Source organism: Danio rerio, chromosome 21, assembly GCF_049306965.1.
Source record: "Danio rerio strain Tuebingen ecotype United States chromosome 21, GRCz12tu, whole genome shotgun sequence".
NCBI classification, from domain to species: domain Eukaryota; kingdom Metazoa; phylum Chordata; class Actinopteri; order Cypriniformes; family Danionidae; genus Danio; species Danio rerio.
In genome coordinates this window covers 5810316-5833096 of record NC_133196.1, presented here as the reverse complement: position 1 = coordinate 5833096, position 22781 = coordinate 5810316, and the positions used below count along the sequence as shown (strand labels likewise).

At 38.3% G+C, this 22781-nt stretch overlaps 2 protein-coding genes across 5 annotated transcripts in view; one reads left to right on the top strand and one right to left on the bottom strand.

The window, feature by feature from the left end:
- Positions 1–75: 75 nt before the first annotated feature.
- The window catches only part of b3galt9 (beta-1,3-galactosyltransferase 9), a 30385-nt gene continuing 7679 nt past the window's right edge, over positions 76–22781 (bottom strand). The window contains exons 1-3 of one of the 2 annotated variants that reach the window (XM_005160990.2): positions 8404–8500; positions 4656–5192; positions 1584–2085 (exon numbers count right to left, since the gene is read on the bottom strand). In XM_005160990.2, coding sequence (XP_005161047.2) covers positions 2068–2085; positions 4656–5192; positions 8404–8409 — 561 coding nt within the window. In that variant the 5' untranslated portion in view covers positions 8410–8500 and the 3' untranslated portion in view covers positions 1584–2067. Of the gene's footprint in view, positions 5193–8403; positions 8567–22781 lie in introns of those variants that run through there. The other variant, XM_073935734.1, reaches the window with a different exon arrangement.
- Positions 12265–22781, top strand: part of kcnt1a (potassium sodium-activated channel subfamily T member 1a) — an 81518-nt gene continuing 71001 nt past the window's right edge. For 2 of the 3 annotated variants that reach the window (XM_073935730.1, XM_073935731.1), the window contains exons 1-3: positions 12265–12334; positions 21517–21632; positions 21820–22003. In XM_073935730.1, coding sequence (XP_073791831.1) covers positions 21620–21632; positions 21820–22003 — 197 coding nt within the window. In that variant the 5' untranslated portion in view covers positions 12265–12334; positions 21517–21619. Of the gene's footprint in view, positions 12335–14606; positions 14667–21516; positions 21633–21819; positions 22004–22781 lie in introns of all 3 variants that reach the window. The other variant, XM_073935729.1, reaches the window with a different exon arrangement.

Sequence of the window (22781 nt, the reverse complement as noted above, 5' to 3'; positions counted from 1 at the left end):
TATATATATATATATATATATATATATATATATATATAGTAGGTACGAAAAGTATTCAGACCACCTTATATTTTTCACAGTTTTATTGCTGCCATTTGCTAAATTATTTAAGTTCATTTTTAAGTAATTAATGAACACACAGAATCCTTTAATGACAGAAAAACACAGAATTGATGACATTTTTGCTGATTTATTAAAAAAGAAAAACTGAAATATCACATGATCATAAGTATTCAGACCCTTTGCTGTGACACTCATGTTTAACATAATGGTGCTGTCCATTATGGATCATTCCACTCCTCCATTTGAGTCCAGCTGTGTTTGATAATACTGATTAGACTTGATTAAGGAAGCCACACACCTGTCTATATCAGACCTCATAGCTCGCAATGCATGTCAGAGCAGATGAGAATCATAAGGTTTAAGGAAGTACCTGAAGAGCTCAGAGACAGAATTGTGGCAGTGCACAGATCTGGCCAATGTTACAAAACATTTCTGCTGCATTTAAGGTTCCTAAGAGCACGGTGGCCTCCATAATGCTTAAATGAAAGACGTTTGGGAATGACCAGAACCCTTCCTAGCTCTGGCCAGACAGAGCCATCAGAAGAGAAGAGCCTTGTTGGGAAAGGTTAAGAACAACCCAAAGATCGCTGAGCTCCAGAGATGCAGTCAGGAGATGGGAGATAGTCGTAGTTAGTGAACCATCACTGCAGCCCTCCACCAGTCAGGGCTTTATAGCAGAGTGGCCCGATAGAAAACTCTCCTCAGTGCAAGACACAATAAAAAACACCTGAAGGACTCCAAGATGGTGAGAAATTAAGATTCACTGGTCTGATTAGACCAAGAAAGAACTTTTTGGCTTTAATTCCAAGCGGTATGTGGGGAGAAAACCAGGCACTGCTCATCACCTGTCCAATTCAGTCCCAACTGTGAAGCATGGTGGGGGCAGCATCATGCAGTGGGGGTGTTCTTCAGCTGCAGGGACAGGAAGACTGGTTGCAATTTAAGGGAAAGATGAATGCAGCAAGTGCAGGGATATCCTGGATGAAAACCTTCTCCAGAGTGCTCTGAACCTCAGACTGGGCCAAAAATTTTCCTTCCAACAACACGGTGACCCTGAGCACACAGCTAAAATAACGCAGTGGCTTCACAACAACTCTGTGACTGTTCTTGAATGGCCCAGCCAGAGCCCTGAATAAACACAATTGAGCATCTCTGGAAAGACCTAAAATGCTTGTCCACCAACGTTTACCATCGAGCCTGACCGAATTGGAGAAGATCCTCAAATACAGGCGTGTAAAACTTGTTGCATTTTTCCCAAAAAAAAAACCTCATAGCTGTATTAGATTAAAAGGATGCTTCTACCAAATACTGAACAAAGGGTCTGAATACTTGAGACCATGAGATATTTTAGTTTTTCTTTTTTAATAAATCTGTGAAAATGTCATCAATTCTGTGTTTTTCTGTTAATATGGGCTGCTGCCGTGTGCACATTGAGAAAATAAAAGAACATTTAGTAAATGGCTGCAATATAACAAAGAGTGGAAAGAAAAACGAAAATATACAGAGAGAAAAACAAGTGTGTCTGTCACCTGCCGAGTTCGTTTATTTGAATAATTTATTAATTACATTACATTTATCTTTTACCGAAGTTATAAATAATTCACTCTCACTTTCTATCTTCTAACACTGCTGTATATATGACACAGAAGACCTCAGACACATGAAATGGTGTTTTCAGTCTAGTAAATGTAAAACAGAAATATTTTGCAACACTATAAATGATGTCTTGACTGTTACTTTTGATCTTTTTTATGCATTCTTGCTTAGTATAAAAATAAATTGCCCCTAGACAATTTCATTACAGTCTAAACGACTCTAAAAAGAGAGCGAATCTACTCAAAACATCACTTCCTCACAGTTGAGTACCATGTTTCAATAGGGAAAACAAATACAATGGAAGTAAATAGTTAAGAGTTTACAACCTTCTTCAAAATATCTTCTGTGTTCAACTTAATAAAAAAAAAAACTCAAACTGGTATGGACTGATTTCATGCGGCCGCCATTTTAAAAGTGAAAGCGAGGCTGTGGTGGGAAAAAACCCGGAAGTATCACCTGAAGTCACACAGGAGTGTTGTTCGCAATTGGCGTATTGAGTACCTGGCTGTATATCTTATCAGTGAAGAAAAAGTGACACAAATTTATAATTTCACCGCTTTCCGAGTGACCCGAAGATCCGTTCTGAATGAATAGTGAAAACAATAAAGTTATATCGGAAATCATTTTCAGCTAAGGGAAATGGCACTAGTTAGCTAACGTTATCTTCTTCAAACACAAGTTCAACCACAGTGCAACCACAGACAAGCGATCTGCTAATGAATCAATTGATTTTCATGGTTTTAAAAAGCTCCAGTGTCTGTGTATCTTTGTTTGCACTCGATGAAGAGTGGTGAACTGATGACCTTCAGGGCCAATCACAGTCATTTCTGTTGAGCACTGGTGAATGCTATGTAAAATCAGCAGCATTTAAGAATGCGCTCAACCGCGTTTAAATGTTAGCAGGAAATAGACGTTTTTACAATTTTTGTACCGTGACAACACTACAGCGTCCCCACAGTGTTTATGTGGTTCCATGAACTGACACCTAGTAGGACACTCAAGCTTATTACTCTTAAAAAGATTATGATTTTGTTTGATGCCTAATAGGGATTTCCCGATCAGGTTTTTTTGCCCTCGAGTCTGAGTCATTTGATTTTGAGAATCTACCAAAACTCAATCCGATACCCAAAAGCAAAAGAAATCCAGGGTTTTCTACAAAGATGAATGGCAGGTCACTTATTGCGATCATTTCTGCTATCTTGGCTGTGATGTCTTGTGCCTTCGTGTTGTCATGGGGCACTTTTCTCTCCTCTTCAAACTGAACTTCAGTTCGATCGCCTGGGTAAACCTGTTGTATTGTGTCCATTGTTTGTTCCTGAGGTATCTTATCAGGTTTCTTGTTTTAAAATTACCCTTTTCCTTTCCACCACTTGCAATCCCAAAATTATATATCTCATAGTTTGCTATGGCAATGTTGTCGTCATCAACTTTATAATACCTCCAGAACGCAGACATACTCCCGCTTCAAGCGGCTTCCATGTTCTACTTTGTCGGCATTTACCCAATAGCGTCTCTGCAACAAAGTGATGTCATGCCGCATGCGTTGCCGTTTCTGTGTGAAGTGAAGAAAGCGGTCTAACTCTGTGCCTCCGCATAACTATATGTTACAAAATAATGAGAATATGTATTTATATATATGTGAGTCCGGGCGAGGCAGTGGCGCAGTAGGTAGTGCTGTCGCCTCACAGCAAGAAGGTCGCTGGTTCAAATTTCGGTTCAGTTGGTATTTCTGTGTGGAGTTTGCATGTTCTCCCTGCCTTCGCGTGGGTTTCCTCCGGGTGCTCAAGTTTCCCCCACAGTCCAAAGACATGTGGTACAGGTGAATTGGGTAGGCTAAATTGTCCGTAGTGTTTAAGTGTGTGTGTGGATGTTTCCCAGAGATGGGTTGCAGCTGGAAGGGCATCCGCTGCGTAAAAACTTGCTGGATAAGTTGGCGGTTCATTCCGCTGTGGCGACCCCGGATTAATAAAGGGACTTTGCCCACAAGAAAATGAATGAATATTTGAGTCCTGATTGGGAGGTAACGTCCGATTCAGATCCGGTCTGAAACCACATGATCGGGCACGATTTCTGATCACGTGATCGGATCTGGACATCCCTAATGCCTAATATGCTCTTAATAGTTTAAATCAAACTTAACCGAATGATATTAAAGTGATGTTAACACCATATCTGCATTTTGAAATCGCGGCAACGGCATGTTGTTGCAGTGTTTCTTCCCACCGCAGCCTCGCTTTCATGTTTTAAAATGGCAGTCGCTTGAAATAAGCGCATTAGAACAAGTTAAGGGTGAGTAAATGATGGCAAATTTTTCCCTTTTGGGTGAAATGCCTCTTTGAATACTAAAACAGATCCATTTTAATACTTAATTTTTGTCAAATTCAATATTTGCAGCAATCTACGCAGCTAAAGAGGCACACTCACATTCATCCCTGGCTGTATTCATTATTCAGAAAGGAGAGTTTATCCAGGTAGGTCATTGCTTTGCACACTACCAAACTATAATAGGTCTTGAGCATGCCACAGCTCCTCCCCTTCCCCACCCCTAAATCCCGCCAGGCTATGCCCATTTGCCTCACTCCCATCCCGGCAGAGCTGAACAGGAAGTTGTAACAGCAGGGGTTATAGCGAATGTGTCGGTTGCCAGAAAAGCGAGCGCTGTGAGTGGCCACCACACCTGCCCGTCTTGCGCACAGGCCAATCAGAATGTCAGAGGGCAGGGGTAATGACGCATCCTCAGCTGCGACGTAAATTTTTCTCACCACGTCTTGAGATAGAAGGAACGCTGGGCCGGAGCAGTAGTCAGGGAGGTATTTATCGGGATACACCTGATAGGGTAGGTAATGTGGTTTATCGGGGTCTCTCTCAGGTGCGGCCCGATGGATGACCCTACCAAGATAAAGGTCATCTGGGTGCGTTCTCAATCCTAGTAAGTATGACGTAAGCGCGGGAAGGTTTAAATACACCGAATCCTCAGAAAGAATGATAAATCGGGCTTGCGGGCAAAAATGTAGGATCCATTTTAGTGCCATTTTAACTTGGTCCCAATGTCCTCCCTGCCAGTCTCCTCTTGAAATGCCTCCTTCAAACTGCACAATGTCACCATATCGTTCAGACTCCTCTTTTATTACTCCAAGCTCCGCCCCCAAAGGGGATGCGCCGAGGAAAAAAACTGTCCGTACGGCAACATTATGCACTACTGTCTGATTGGCCCATGAGTTTCTCACTGCCTCCCTTTGACTTGAATTTCCAGGTGAACTTAGGACAACTGTGAGGATGAGGAGGTCCAGATGAGGAAGGCAGGGCTCTGTGTTTATGGGATAGAGCTGTGAGGTGTTGACCCTAGGATCAGTCAGGTCTAGCTTGCGTGCCCGTTCTCGGACCTCAAGGACGAATCGGTCAGTGTACGCAGCAGGAGACGACTGCAGGAGAAACTCTTCCACTATGTCACCTCCAAAGAGCAGAGCGTGAAACAAGATGACATTACACAAGAGGAAGCACCACTGATGAGTCTGCAGCCGGAACACACAGATCTGATAGAGAGAGAGAGAGAAATATGACCAGATTATAGCATCAACTGCAGAGGAGAGCAAAATTACAGAACAATTTCTGAACACTTGATTTTTTTCAGAAATAATTTATTTTCACTTGTCATCCCTCAGGACATCACTAGTCTTTCTATTTTCTCACAGGACTTCCCTTGTCTTTCACAAGACATCACTAGTCTCTCTTGTCTCCCACAGAGCATGACTTTCTCAGAACATACCTAGCCTCTCTCTAGTTTTTTGCTAGTTTTCCCAGAACATCATTAGTCTTTTGCAGGACATTACTAGTTTCTCTTGTCTCTCACAGGGCTTCACTTGTCTTTTACTAGTCTTTCTCAGGACATCACTAGTCTCTCACTAGTTTCTCACAGGACTTCATTTGTCTTTCTAGTCTGTCACAAAACATCTCTAGTCTCTTAAAGTATTTTACTAGTCCCTCACTAGTCTTTCTCAGAACATTCCTCTCGCTGGTCTTTTACTAGTTTTTCTCAGGACATCACTAGTCTCTCATAAGTTTTTTCCAGACTTCACTAGTGTTTCACTAGTCTTTCTCAGGACATCACTAGTCTTTTACTAGTCTTTCTCAAGACATCACTAGTCTCTCACTAGTCTTTCTCGAGACTTCACTAGTCTTTAACTAGTCTTTCTCAGGACATCACTGGTCTTTCACGAGTCTTTCTTGTGACATCGCTAGTCTTTCTCAGGACATCACTAGTCACTCACTAGTCTTGCTCAGGTCATCACTAGCCTCTCACTAGTCTTGCTCAGGACATCACTAGTCTCTCATTAGTCTTTCTCGAGACTTCACTAGTCTTTTACTAGTCTTGCTCAGGACATCACTAGTCTCTCACTTGTCTTGCTCAGGACATCACTAGTCTCTCATTAGTCTTTCTCGAGACTTCACTAGTCTTTTACTAGTCTTTCTCAGGACATCACTAGTCTCTCACTAATCTTTCTCAGGACATCACTAGTCTCTCACTAGTCTTTCTCAGGACATCACTAGTCTTTCTCAGGACATCACTAGTCTTTTACTAGTCTTTCTCAAGACATCACTAGTCTCTCACTAGTCTTTCTCGAGACTTCACTAGTCTTTTACTAGTCTTTCTCAGGACATCACTAGTCTCTCACTAATCTTTCTCAGGACATCACTAGTCTCTCACTAGTCTTTCTCAGGACATCACTAGTCTTTCTCAGGACATCACTAGTCTTTTACTAGTCTTTCTCAAGACATCACTAGTCTCTCACTAGTCTTTCTCGAGACTTCACTAGTCTTTAACTAGTCTTTCTCAGGACATCACTGGTCTTTCACGAGTCTTTCTTGTGACATCGCTAGTCTTTCTCAGGACATCACTAGTCACTCACTAGTCTTGCTCAGGTCATCACTAGCCTCTCACTAGTCTTGCTCAGGACATCACTAGTCTCTCATTAGTCTTTCTCGAGACTTCACTAGTCTTTTACTAGTCTTTCTCAGGACATCACTAGTCTCTCACTAGTCTTTCTCAGGACATCACTAGTCTCTCACTAGTCTTTCTCAGGACATCACTAGTCTCTTATTAGTCTTTCTCGAGATTTCACTAGTCTTTTTCAAGACATCACTAGTCTCTCACTAGTCTTTCACTAGTCTTTCTTGAGACTTCCCTAGTCTTTCTCGGGACATCACTAGTCTTTTACTAGTCTTTCTCAAGACATCACTGATCTTTCACTAGTCTTTCTTGAGACTTCACTAGTCTCTCACTAGTCTTTCTCGGTACATCATTAGTCTCTCACTAATCATTCTCGAGACTTCACTAGTCTTTTACTAGTCTTTCTCAGGACATCACTGGTCTTTCACTAGTCTTTGTTATGACATCACTAGTCTTTCTCAGGACATCACTAGTCTGTCACTAGTCTTGCTTAGGACATCACTAGTCTCTCACTAGTCTTGCTCAGGACATCACTAGTCTCTCACTAGTCTTGCTCAGGACATCACTAGTCTCTCACTAGTCTTGCTCAGGACATCACTAGTCTGTCACTATTCTTGCTCAGGACATCACTAGCCTCTCACTAGTCTTGCTCAGGACATCACTAGTCTCTCACTAGTCTTGCTCAGGACATCACTAGTCTCTCATTAGTCTTTCTCGAGACTTCACTATTCTTTTACTAGTCTTTCTCAGGACATCACTAGACTCACTAGTCTTTCTCAGGACATCACTAATCTTTTAGTCTTTCTCGAGACTTCACTAGTCTTTTTCAAGTCATCACTAGTCTCTCACTAGTAATTCTCGAGACTTCACTAGTCTTTCTCAGTACATCACTAGTCTCTCACTAGTCTTTCTCGAGACTTCACTAGTCTTTCTCGGGACATCACTAGTCTTTCTCAGTACATCACTCGTCTCTCACTAGTCTTTCTCAGTACACCACTAGTCTCTCACTAGTCTTTCTCAGTACACCACTAGTCTCTCATTAGTCTTTCTCAGGACATCACTAGTCTTTTTGAGAACATCACAAGACTCTTACTAGTCTATCTCAGAAGACCACGATTCTTTCTTAGGACATCACTGGACTCACTGGTCTTTCGCAGCACATTACTATTCTGTCTTGTTTCTTACTAGTCTCTCTCAGAACTTCACCAGTGTTTTAGGACAACCTTAGTCTCTCTAATATCTCATAGCAGACAACTTTAATTGGTCTTTCACAGGACATCACTGGTTTCTCACTGACATCCCTAGTCACTCAGGACAAGATTAGCCACTCTAATATCTCATAGCCCATAATTAGTCTCTTACTAGTCGCTCACAAGACATCTGTAGTCTTTCAAAGTACATCACTCATCTGTAGTCTCTCACAGAACATCTATAGTCTCTTAGGTTTATCAGTCTTTCACAGACCATATCTAGTCTCTCAGGTCATCTGTAGTCTCTGAAAGTGCATCACTAATCTCTTACTAGTCTTTTACAAGACATCACTTGTCTCTTGCCTGTTTCTCACAGGGCTTCACTTAGTCTTTTACAGCACAACACTAGTTCCCTGACTGTGAGGTTTTTATCCAGAACTTTGTCTCAGCCAGATATTTTCAGTCATGTTGGTTAATGTTTAAGCAGTAAACCAGCACACTAGCTGTCCACATTAAAGACCAGTATACGAACACTGACAGTACAGACCAGAATATATTAGAACTGGTAGAAACAATGATAGCAACATTGGAAAAATATTAACTTACCTTCATGATTTTCAATAATTATGTCAAGATCTTCAAGATTTTGCCTCACTAACCGATGTGTCTGCTGTTCACCTGGCCGCTGTTTCTCGTGTAAACTGACACCAGACAGGTAATGAAATATAACACAGCTCCGTCTCCACTGCGCAGAGATGTCCAGCTTCACCTGCAGTAATAATGGATGATGGCAGGATACATTACTCAACAGCAAAAGCACACACAGACTGATGTTGCTGTCCTTGACCCATACAACTCTGTGCCTACAGAAAGTTTGTAGAAGTTTTGGAAGTACAAAATAAGTCACATGCATTCTTAAAGGAATAGTCCACCCCAAAATAAAATAAGCAATGTCAGAATTTACCCACCCTTCACTTGTTCCAAACCTGTTTGACTTTCTTTCTTTACCTTTGACTTCCATCGTATTTGTTTTTCCTACTATGGAAGTCTTTATTTCAGCTTTCTACAAAATATCATTTATGTGTTCTTTTATTTTGCCTTCAACAATCTAAAGATGGGCGAGATGGTGCCTTAGTGGTTTGCACTCGCCTCACAACAAGAAGGTCACTGGTTCGAGTCCCGGGTGGGCTAGTTGGCATTTCTGTGTGAAGTTTGCATGTTCTCCACGGGTGTTGCTAGGCCTATTTTAGGGGGGCTATATTTCTACTCAACCCCCCTAAAAGTTTCGCGATTAGCTCATAAGCTGTACACTAAATTATCGTCACAGTCCCCTTTAAACTTGATGTGAAGACGGCGGCAGAATTTGTCTCCTTCCTGTCTTTTGTTTTTCATTTGATCAGCAAACTATAGCCGTGGACAGCGAGAGAACGAGGTGTGTGTGTTTATCGATAAATTGTTATAAAATCTGCTTAATTGCAGTTCTTTGATATAAATAACCTTGTATCACCTGTATCCCAATGTAACGGAGGAGCAGTCAGGTTTTCTCGGCGTTCAGCTGTTTCCTCCAGCCAAAAGTGTAACTCTTAACAAACATTTCGCTATTTTTATTTCTAAATGAACTACCAATATTAAACACTTTACAGTTCGTGTGGCATTAACTATACCATAGTCTTACACAGAAAGGATTAAACACAGTGACAGAACCACTAGAGAATGTACTCGTTTAACTGTCACTAAGTCACTGAAAGAGATAGAAATATCAAGAGTTGTCTATTATTAAAAAGTACTTCTTATTTATTATTATAATTCAGATTGTGAAATATGTGAATTAGCCTGTAAGTTTAAAAATACATTTTTATATGTGGGCCATTTAACTAGAAAAGTGGCAGTTTATTTATTTAATACATGAAAACAAAGAATGTACTTAAAAATAAAAGAGGTTTTTACTACAGTAAACAGGTGGGTTGAGCCTATTTGGCTTATTCAGAACTCAAATGGTTGTGCCTGTCTCTGTAATACAATGGAATACTAGTATAGGACCCATATTAAACAAACTTTTAAAATTTTTAAGTCTATTACTTATAAATTACTACTTATAAATATAATATTAAGCTTTATATATATATATATATAAAGTGTTGGCATGGGTTTCCTCCGTGTGCTCTGGTTTCCCACACAAGTACAAACATGTGCGCTATTGGTGAATTGAACAAAGTAAATTGGCCATAGTGTATGTGTGTGAATAAGTGTGTATCGGTGTTTCCCAGTACTGGGTTGCAGCTGGAAGGGCATCCACTGTGTAAAACATATGCTCGATAAGTTGGCAGTTCATTCTGCTGTGGCGACCCCTGATGAATAAAAGGACTAAGCCAAAAAAAAATTAATGAATGAATAAATAATCTAAAGATCTTTACTATCTTTTTGAGCGTTGGAAAGGTAAAATTACATTTTTAAAGTAATTAGAGCCCACATACAAATACTACAGTAATTTATAGTAAATACTGGTGTTTTTTAACCAAACTATAGTAAAGTGTATTATACACTATATATTCTTATCATAAATGTGTTATTGAGTTCTACATCATACTGCGGCATTAACTATAGTGAACTGATAAACTGTTAAGTCCTGTTGTATACTTTTTAGTTTTTACGACAGTAAGCTGGTGTGTTGTAGTATAATATACCCTATAGTCAGGGGTGCCGCTGGCCTAAGCTTTTCACTCATCATAGCACACGTGCTGCTGATGATGTGACAATAAAAGTGATTTGATTTGGCCTCCAAAATCAAATCAAATAGAACCAGGATGAAAGTGTAGGACCAAGTTGGGGGATGAGTTTGTTGGCGGTGATCGCGGATGAAAGTGAAGAATGAGGGGAGGGGGGCATGGGAGATCGCAGATGAAAGTGAAGAGCGGGGGTGGGTGGAGGCAAAAGTTAAAAAATGACTCCGGTTAATAATGACTCTGGGGGCCCCCTAAATGTAGACTCTGGGGGCCCCCTTTGGCGGCGCCCCTGCCTATAGTTATAGAAAACTACAGTGTTGGGTAATTTCATGGTTTCCGCTACATTCATTCTTTCATGGCAGGGCGCCACTCCAAAATTCATCCCACCATGGCTACATTACAGCTTTTCATTCAAAACATTCAGTTGTTTTTTTAAAAATAGTGGGTGATTTCGCACCAAAACGTATTAAAAGGTAAATGAATTATAACAGCGCAAACTTTTCTATCACCGTAGTAGTGCTGTGCGTTGTTAGTTCAACCCTTTAAGGGTTACTTGCTGACTGACTGATTGGCTGACAGACGGGTGCGTGATGCGTGAGGCCAGCAAACACATTGTATAGCCGTTTCACTTCACTTCAGGACGCATTAATGCTGCTCTGCAGGTCTATTGGAAACATTCATAAATGTTCCCAGCTGAAGTAATAAATGTTAAAGACATACTCACTACATAAACGCACGAAATCGCACTTCAGCAGCATTTATTTGAGAGCGCACAAGAAAATCTGTGCTTGAGCAGCGTATACTTAAGGGGGCCTGAAAAAAGTTTTGTGCAAGAGCAGACGAAACCGGCGCCCAAGCAAAGAGATTTGCATGCTCGTATTACATAAATGCGATCTCAACTTGTTATACTGCACTCACGACATTTGTCATTGACATAATGCCACAGGTAGTTGGTAGATCTGTGTAGGCCTGCCGCCACAGCTGGAAAAAAATGATAGAGGAAACACTGAATTTGTTTATATTACTATAGTTGTTTGTGTTGTGTAGTTGTTACCATAGCAACTGTAGAATTACCTCAAAAGATTAAAGTAATCTGGGGCAGCACGGTGATTCAGTGGTTAGCACTGTTGCCTCACAGCAAGAAGGTCGCTGGTTTGAGTTTTCACAGTCCAAAGACGTGGTACAGGTGAACTGAATAAATCAAACTGCCCAAAATGTGTGTGAACCAAACTGTGTGTGAATGAGTGTGTACCCGCTACTGGGTTGCAGCTGGCAGGATATCCACTGTGTAAAACCTGTGCTGGAAAAGTTGGTGGTTCATTCCGCTGTGGCAAGCCCTGATAAATAAAGGGACTAAGCTGAATTAAAATGAATGAATGAAAGATTAAAGTATTCTACTGGTTCAAAACCTCAACAGTATTTACTATAAATCATTATAGTATACTTTCATATATGGTACAACAATCAGGTTCTGGAAGGAAAAGATTACATGTAATGAAGAAACTGATTTGCTAACAGTATAGCCAACTGATCATTTTTTAAAGACAGACCTAAACTATTTTGTTCACAATAATGGTATTTTTGTTATTTAATCATGTTTAAATGAAGCTCAATTATTCACAATAGTATGGATTTTTTTTTTTATAAAGCTCTGAAAATGTTATTGACTGGTGTTTTGGTGCATTTCTTGCTAATATGAAAAAAACAGGTGTGGATTAAATACATGCACAGATATCACATGATTAGTGAAAATTGTCACATGACCAACTTGCACCATGAGGAGATGATGGCTGAAACAAAGCTCCAAACAAAAGGTTAGTGAAGTATTCTAACATCAAGATATGGTATTGATTTTTGGTAAATAACATATTTAGGGTGTCTAATATTAATATATTAATTCACAACTGTTCAGCATTGTTGAATGTGATTATAAACTAACCAATAATGGTGGCCATTGGGATAAGGCAGTGCATTTAGCAACATATACATAAAATTTATATTTAAAATACTCAACTATACAACTAAAATGAAAATATAAAATATAAATTCATAAAAACATTACCAAAAATAACTCTTCTGCAGAAATAAGAGGTAAAGTTGGCTTTATATTCACACATTGGTTCAGTGTCAACATTTGACACGCTCACGATATTGTTTACCATGTTACTTTGAATATTCGATCTGAATATGACTTGTTAACAACATTAGCACTTGTACACAGCTTTAGCACTATTTATTCGACTGTGAACAATGTTGTATTTTGATAGTCATTGGCTGCATTAAGTTAAAGTTGCTTTTATATATAGAGGTAAAGTTGGTTTTATATTTGCATATTCGTTCATTAAGCAGTCTCTATATTGTTTACGATGTAACTTTGAATATTCGATCGGAATAAGCATGCAAGTATGGCTTCTAATCAACAGTAACACTATCTGATTCACTGTGAACTATGCTGTTTTTTGATAGTCATTGGCTGCTAATATGATTTCACTATTTAGAGTTTGCAAATAATACTTTTGTAAAATTATATTATTAAGAGAAAAGTCAGAATGTGCGAATGTAAAACCAACATTACCTCTATCTTTTTATATTCGCACATTCACCCTAGTGAAAAATAAATATGCTTAGTATACTTGGATCCGGACTAATTGTCAGTATATTTTATGTGTATTAATGTTTAGTTAACTTGCAGTGTGACATTTTGAACATATTAATTTTGTGCTAAGTATATTTTAGTTGTAATAAAATTGCACTAAAGTACAATTTTAAGTGTATTTAGTGTACTTTTGTGTGCTAAATTGGAACAACTTTAAGTATATCTATAGTACACTTTAAATAAGCATAACATGTATGCTAATTTCATGCTTGCTTTGTGATATTTAATTTACTGTTTAAAAGTACAGTAACGTTGTGAGTTTCTGGGAATTGTTTTAACAGTGTATGTTTGCACACTATTTACAAATGTTTTAAATAAGTAGATAGATAGATAGATAGATAGATAGATAGATAGATAGATAGATAGATAGATAGATAGATAGATTGAATTTAACAAAACATACAACTTATTTAATCATGTGCTTTGAACATTCTTACAAGTTAATTTTCAAAGCACAGTTAAAATAATACTAAAATATATTACCATCAAATGCTAAATAAATACACTTGTAAAAAATAAACTAAGCATGTATTTAAAGTGCATTTTTCTAAAATATATTTTTAGAAAATATACTAAATTACAATTATTTTAAGTGTGTTAAAAGTTATATATAAAAGTATGGTAATAATAAATGTTTAATATATTTAAATTAAGTATACTTTTAAATTAGTATACTTTCAATGTACTGTTGGAATAAAAAATATATTTGCAATACAATTCAGTATACTTTTTTTTTCCACGAGGGCAGGCTTTCTCCTTAAACAATTTCAGAGAAGTATTCATTGCAAATTTTAAATAGTGAATCCATATTAGCAGCAAATGACTATCAAACATTGTTCACAGCCAATTAAATGGTGCTAATGTTGTTTTGAAGTCATATTTACATGTGGTTTCAGTCAGAATATTCAAAGTACCATGGTAAACAATCTATGGAGCTGTCACTGAACGAATGTGCGAATGTAAAACCCACTTTACCTAGATGCTGGCTGCTAATATGATGTCAATATTTAGAATTTGCAAAGAATACTTTTCTGAAAATATAATATCAAGAAGAAAGTCTGAAGTGTAAATATATAAGCAACTTAACCTCAATAGAAACGAGTAGGCCTGTCAAAACGTGAATTCATATGTGGGTGTAACAGTGAGTTATGGTTGTGTGTGAAATGAATACTAGCCTGTTCCCAATGCGAACGCTTGTCTTCTGTAAGAGTGTGTTTGTGTGTGTGTGTGTGTGTGTGTGTAATGAATCACATGTCAGAAGAAAAGCTATTTTCTCACCTCTTTGATTGTTTACATGTTGTGTATCATTCACTGTCAGCACTAAACCTGCATACCTGCATATCACACATGTACAGTCTCTGTCTGTCGATCAAACACTATAAAACCTCTAAATAAACCTCTGGCTCTGTCTCATACACAATAAACTGCAGAGAACAAGAGTGACTAAAGAAACATTGATAAACGAGCGACATCATGATGACATCAGAAACGTGAGTACATCCATAAACACATTTGATTTGGCACAGAAATATGTGAAAATGAAAACAAGGCTTTAAAAAAAACTAAATGAACACATGATGCACCACAACTTTTTGAGTTTTACATTCAGATCAGATTGTGTAAATCTGCAATGCTTTCTCAATCTAAGAGTTTTGAGTTCAGTCATATCTAATGTATAAAATCCTTCTTATATTAATGAGTTTATTTGGATGCCAAGTCTGATCCTCATGACTCACTGCTGATGTATTTTTAATTTGATATTTTATTTACTGAACTTAGTCATGCTATACTGGATTCAATTTACTTGGTTATGAAATGCATTGCATATCCCTATTCAAAAATAATGTATATAATACTGAATAAGTTAATAATATTAAAATAAAATACTGAATAATAATAGTTATTTCCAAGTTTAGCATGTATTGACATTAAAATAGCTTTTTCCAGTTTTTTCATAGTGTGTTATTGCACTGACCTTTTCCTCCATCTAAAAATAATTGTTTGCCCTTCCGGATGCCACGTTTTCTTTAGGTCTCTGCTTCTTCATTGTGCGAAATAGTAGCTTGGTCTTATCAGTTGAGAATTCAATTATTTTTTAAACTATGATTAGACATTTTGATGGACAACTGCATAAAAGTTTCCTGTGGACATTTGTTTTAATTTAAAGGTGCTGTATGTACATTTTTTACTCTTCTAAAGCATAAAAATACTATAATATGTTTGCAGATATTTAAGAAACATGCTAAGTGAATTTTTTTTTATCTGATAAACTGAAGTCAAAATAAGAATTATTTACTACCTGAGTTTTAATATTAGTTTTTTTTTATACTACCTGAGTTTGTTAGTTTTATTTACTACCTGAGAATTTTGGGAAGTATATTTTTGTAACCCGGGATATTGAAAAAGTAGACACTCTATTGGCAGATGGCACCTAGTCAGTGGGAAAATATTGCAAGATGTATGAGGCATGGTGGCTCAGTGGTTAGCACTGTTGACTTACAGCAAGAGTGTTGCTGCCTCGAGTCCCGGCTGGGCCAGTTGGCATTTGAATAAGGTGAATTGAATAAACTAATCTGGCCATAGTGTATGAGTGTGTATGTGTGTGTGTATGCGAGTGTATGGGTGTTTAACAGTACTGGGTTGCAGCTGGAAGGGCATCCGCTGCGTAAAACATGCCTGATAAGTTGGCGGTTCATTTCGTTGTGGTGACCCCTGATTAATAAAGGGACTACGCCAAAAAGGAAATGAATGAATGAATGAATGAATGAATACATGCGGCATAGTGGCTTAGTAGTTAGAGCTCTATCACCTTACAGCAAAAAGGTTGCTGGTTCAAGTACTGGCTAGAAAAGTTGCCATTTGAATTAGGTAAATTGAATAAACTAAATTCGCCAATGTGTATGAGTGGGTGTTTGAATGCTAATGTGTATCGGTGTTTAACAATACTGGGTTCCAGGCCCCTTGGTTCCAGCTGGAAGGGCATCCGCTGTGTCAAACATATGCTGGGTATGTTGGTGGTTCATTCCGCTTTGGCGACTCCTGATTAATAAAGGAACTAAGCCGAAAATAAAATAAATGAATGAATATATGCGGCATTGTGGCTCAGTAGTTAGCTCTGTCACCTCACAGCAAGAAGGTTGCTAGTTTGAGTCCTGGCTGGGCAGTTGGCATTTGAATAAGGTAAATTGAATGAACTAATTTGGCCATAGTGTGTGTGTTTCCCAGTACTGGGTTGCGGCTGGAAGGGCATCCTCTGTGCAAAACATATGCGGGAATAGTTGGCAGTTCATTCCTCTGTGGCGACCCCTGATTAATAAAGGGACTAAGCCAAAAAGAACATAAATGAATGAATATATGTGGCATGGTGGCTGAGTAGTTAGCTCTGTTACCTTACAGCAAGAAGGTTGCTGGTTCGAATCCCAGCTGGGCCAGTTGGCATTTGAATAGGGTAAACTGAATAAACTAATGTGGCCATAGAGTGTGTGTGTGTGTGTGTGTGTGTGTGTGTGTGTGTGTGTGTGTGTGTTTGTGTGTGTATGCGAGTGTTTGTTTAACAGTACTGGGTTCCAGCTGCAAGGGCATCCGGTGCGTAAAACATATGCTGGAATAGTTGGGGGTTCATTCCACTGTGGCCATCCTTGATAAATCAGGGACTGAAGGAAAATGAATGAACAAATATATATATTAGGCTTACAGGCTTATACCCTATTCTTTATAAATTTTTTAACATTAACCTAGAAAGCTCATCTGTGGAGGTCCAGGCCAAACTAAAGATCTTAGGGGTAATATTTGGCCAAAGTCTAACATTTGACCCCCAAATACCGTCCACTTTAAAGACTCTTAAAATCTTAAAATCATTTCACGAATCCACCCAATGCTTTCCTTTTCTGCAGAAAAACTAATCAATACTTTCGTTTTTTCCTGCTTTGACTAATGCAATGCCTTTACCAGCTGGTGTTTTCAAAAGAAACATCAATAAAATACAAAAGATTTTAGGATTTTTATCATGCATCAACACTAAAAATCTTATTTAATTTATGTATTCATTTGTTTGTTAATTTTAAATTGTATATTCATTATTGAAAGGTTCCTGCCTTGAAAATAGCCTTGGTTGCTTACATGGCATTAAATAAAAAATACACTACATTACCTCTGACTGGGTGACTGGGCTTTCGCATCTCTGGCTCCGAGGCTCTGGATTTCTCTCTCCCATGACATTAGACACGCTGAATCTTTTAAATTGTTTAAATCATTCTTGAAAACTCACTACTTTACACTCGTCTATTCATGAGGTGTGCATTTTTAGTTTAATGTTTCTCGATATTTGAATGTTTTATCACTTTTGAATGTTTTAGCAATTGTGAATGTTTTAGCCTGAATGATTCAATTCTAAACTGTTTTATATCTGTGTTTTTTTTGTGTGAAGCACTTTGAGAATTAAGTTTTAAAGGCGCTATATAAGAATAAACTATTATTATTATTATTATTATTATTATTATTATTATTATTATTAATGAGCCTCTATTTTGAGCCTCTGATGAGAGATTTAGGGATCAAGACTATCAAGAAGAAATGTCTCAGCTCTTCCAGGATTTTATAACTAGCAGCGTTCTCGCCTCCTTCCCTCTCTCTCTCTCACACACACACACACACACACTCTCAATAGGGCATTTCCATTTCCCTGTCACTCTTTTTCTGTGATAATTATGAGTTAGAAAAGTCACGGTTAGACTGTGATATCTGCCAGAAGCCCATGATGACTGCTGGTGAAAACATTTGAGCTCACGGTTGGCATGGTAACAGAACCGGTTGCCAGGGTGATGCTTTCATTATCGGTATAGGTGAATCGGTGGCCGGTTTAGCACTCTGGGTTTCATGCTCTTAAGTTATATGACAGTTCAATTGGTTCTCAGAGTTGTCACGGCTTGATTGGGTTTTGATTGTCAGTGCAATTATTTCCTGTTGTCAGATCGTGTGCGCGTGAAGAAGAATTTTGTTCACAGTGCAGACATGTCTGGTGTGGTGCTATGTTTGTCGACAAGAGGTAATATATTTTGCTGAGGCGACAGGCGTGAGTTCACCTTTGACCCCTGACGCACGCAGTCCTCATCTGAGCTGTTGTCATGCTGCAGTATGGCTTTTACCTAACATAGCAGTGTAAAGCCCACAGAAGAAAGAGAGAGAGGGAGAGCAGAACATCTGAAAAGAATGAGCAGTGAAAGCAGACAGAGTCAAGGGCATTTGACTTACACCCACATCTGTGACTCACTCCAGTGTGTTTGTGTGTTTAGCAGAAAAGACTGATCGCTCCCATTGAGAAATTATAGATTGCTTAAGACATGGCTGTAAAAAATAATAGATAAAATAAAAATGAGACTTTTCAGGGTCTTATTTTTTTATCAAATGTAACTGACAGCTGTTTGTCCATGCAAAACCCATGAATATCTTGAACAGACTTTTACATTTTGGTTATTTGGTTTCAATGGGGAAACAAACCTGAATTTTTAAAAATATTTCCTTCGGTCAAGACAAGTTGTTGAATGTTAAAATAAGGTCAATTAAATAAAAAAATAAGGAAACATCCTGGATTTGTTTCTTCACTCCTCTTTATTCTTTTGTATGTATTATAGAAGTATCAGATCGGTATTTCAGCTCAGCTGGAAGTAGACTCAATGATAACTTTGTCAAAATTCTGTCATTTCAATAGAGTTTGTTTTGCGGGCTGATATCTCAAATAGGCTTGGGCGGTATCGAAATTTTGATACCGTCAAACCTCCTCCCTATTTTACCCCGGTATCCGGTATTAACGTGCATAATAAAAAAAATTATGACGTAAGGCTCAGACAGCGTCAAAAAACTGTTGGCTTGTGCCTAAACCATTCAGAAACTGAATACCGTATACGCGGTCACCTTTTTGTCTTGTTCGTATTAGAGATCTGCGCAGGACGCTCTCTCTCATTCACACACACGCACACACAGAGAGAGGGAGAGACCCAACGCACAGCACCTCTCTCTCTTTCATTCATTCACACACACACACACACAGAGCAGCAAGCGACACACCCGCACACACACATGCTCGTTTGCTCGAGAGCGTTATTGTTCGATCGTGCGCCCACTCCCTTTAAAATTACACCAGAGTTACCGACTGCTCCCGCGATTTATTCGGAAATTTATTCCCGCACCGCTAGAAATCTGGTCGGCCTCCGCGATACAGCAGCGGGAATGCAGACCTCTATTTCATTTTTACCACGTCTCCCCTCGTTCGGTCGAAACCGGAAATACATCCAATCTGCAGGTGCGCAACTCGCCACCTCACCTCTCCCTCTCTCTCCTCCACACTGTCCCATGATGACAATCACGCATACGTATTTGTAGACATTAAATAAAGGATATTTAATATTAAATACTTCTCTACTATTTAAGTGCATTGCTTTTTTATGACGGTATAATGGTATTGAAACTGACACCGTTGCTATTTTTAGATCTCGTGGAAAATACCATATTACCGCCCAAGCCTAATCTCAAACCACATTTGCCACGTTGTAACAATGGGTTTTTAACTACAACGGTTCGAACTGTAGTTCTGCCGAATGACTAAAAAGTTATTAGTATGTTGGTAAAAAACTGTACATATTAGTCAAACCATCCTTCTGCAATCTTACACCAAAAATAGAAATAAGGGCAGTATTAATAGCTTACAATGTTGGAGAGCGTCGCTATTATGTGATTCCATTGTATTGCAATATGGAGCAATTAAGTGTTGATGTCAAGTCAAAAGTAATTCACAAATACTTGAATATGAGATGATTTAATAACAATGATTCTCTATAGTTACAACTGAATTAGTTATAAAATAACTGTATAAAATAATAAAATATGAAATTATAAAACATAGAATAATGATTGTACCCAGCTCAAATGTAAAATAAAGTTACCAGAGGTACCAGAGAAAGGGGGAGGGAAAGACAAAGAGAGTAAGTAGGCTTCAAAGAGGCAGAGAAGATAGACTCCAGATCAGGAGAAGAGCAGAGCAGGAAAAGAACAAACCAGGAAAAGACCCAGAGCAAAGTTTACCACCTATTTTGTATCTTTCTTGACCATGTGACCAAAGCCCAAATACTGAGACATACAAACTGACCAATCAACATGTGACCACATCGTAAAACTGCAAAGTCCACACACCAGGCCCTGATATTATCAGTATCTGCCTTTGGAGTCAGTACGGACCTTCTTTGGTGAAAAAGACATGTTTTGCCATATAAACAGATGCATATGATAATTTTCATTCCTATAACATTGATGAACAGAAAGCATTATTGACTGATTTTTCTCTGCTCTCTGACTGCGCAAACCCAACAATATTTAACTTAAAGGGTTAGTTCACCCCAAAAATAAAATTCTGTTATTAATTAATGTTATCACCTTCATGTCATTCCAGACCTTCGTTTGTCTTTGAAACACAAATTAGCAAACATGCCTTCAGTAGTTTAATCGGAATATTATAAAGCTACAAAAATTCAAAAATATCTACTTTATTCAATAGTTACTTCTTCCCAGTGTGAGTATAAGGTGCATATTTACATGTCGTGCTTGGTTGCACGCTTGATGTTTTACCTCGGATGCATCTGTGCTTTGTTTTCACAGAGGATGTGACACAAGCATCTGGAGGATATAGGTCACTGCAAAGTGCTGATGAACGTGCGCAATATACTGACACTGAGGAGGAAAAAAAACTGTTGAATAAAGTGTTTTTTATGTGGCACAAAAGTATTCTCATAGCTTGATAATATTGTAACTGAACCATATGATCAGTTTTAAGGATGTTTTTTTGGTATTTTTCTGGACTTTGAACGAGTAAATGGAGGATGAGGGAGCTCTCACATTTCCCCTTAAATATTTAGTTTTGTGTTCCGAATGACAAACGAAGATTGAAACAGATAGTTGCTGGTTTATACTGACCAGGACATGACCAGAACTAGCTTTACCCAGCTCATGATCAGCAAAGAACCAGCAGCCATTTCTAAACCAACAATTTTAAAACCTACTCTACTAGCATATGCGGTTTTTATCAACGGCGGATTATCTTATAAACATCAGCTCTACAAACTGGAAGACATGAGTGCCATTCAGTTGTGTGCTGAATATTAGGCTACTTCAAATCTCTCACTCAAAGTGTGGCAGTCTTCTGCTCCATCAGTGTTGTGATTTACTCATGTTCACAGCCAAGCAGGTGGCTGTTTTATTGTTTGCCCACTGTTTTAAGTGTGAAGAATTTGCATATGTGTGGTGTGGAAAGAATGTCAACATTTCATATTTCTTATGTGTGTGTTTGTTCAGCAACTGCTTTAAAGAAGATGAGGACGTCTTGCTCATCAAGTATAATACCAACACACACAGCACCAAGAAGAATAAAGCAGCATCTAAAGGCAAACTATCTGACATGATATATGTGGGTCAGTATTTATATCAATCTGTTTGTCAGCGACTCCCAGACTTTTCTACACCTGCCTAAACATTTTAGGAAGCTTGGTCAGCTGCCTGTTGTTGCATCTATAAATATAAGAACAATTTATTCATAAATTTAAATGACATATAGGATTTTGTTAACATCTATTTTATGTTTTTTTTTAAATTGTGTAGTCGGAGGCTGGAGTAAAGATGACCCGTCCTGTCCAGTTGAGCAGTTCTGCTCTCAGTATAACGAGTGGAAATTTACCGCTCCCATGCTACATCCCCGCAGTGACACAGGGGTGTGTGCTCTGGACGGGGATATCTATACTGTGGGCGGGTCTGATGATGTCACCTGTTTAAGCAGTGTGGAGAGGTGGGTGCCTACATTAACTAAGAACTTATCCAAAACACATTTAAATGGTATATGTTGTAAAATTATAGCTGTCTGTGTAAAAGTGTCCAAAATATTAAGCTCCTAGCTTGCAATTAACATATTGTGGTTAGCATTGTCGCCTCACAATAATAAGGTTACAGGTTCGAGTCCCAGCTGGACCAGTTGGCATTTCTGTGTGGAGTTTGCATGTTCTCCCCGTGTTGGCGTGGGTGTCATCCGGGTGCTCTGGTTTCCCCCATAGTCCAAACACATGTGATATGGGTGAACTGAATAAACTAAATTGGCTGTAGTGTGCGAGTGTGAGAATGTGAAAGTTTATGGGTGTTTCCCAGTACTGCTACTTAATACACATGCCGGAATAGTTGGAGGTTGATTCGCTATGGCCACCCCTGATAAATAAGGGACTAAGCCGAAGGAAAATGAATGAATGATTCCAATTGGTTTTCCAATTAATCTGAGTAATTTGATTTTTAATTATATTTGATAAAAAAGATCAATATTTTATGTTTCTGTTGTTCTTGGATTGTAATCTATAAGTAAATGCAAGTATTCATTTATCATATCCATAAACTGATGTTACTTGTTTAACTTAACTTAAAATGCTTAACACTCAAAAATATTGGTTAAAATGGTATTTTCACTACAGTAATTTCGACTGTAATACAATATTCTTTAGTTAAATGCATTTTAATTTTATATTTGTTTTTTTATTACAAATATTCTTGCTGTTTGCCATTTGTGACCCTGAACTTATTTT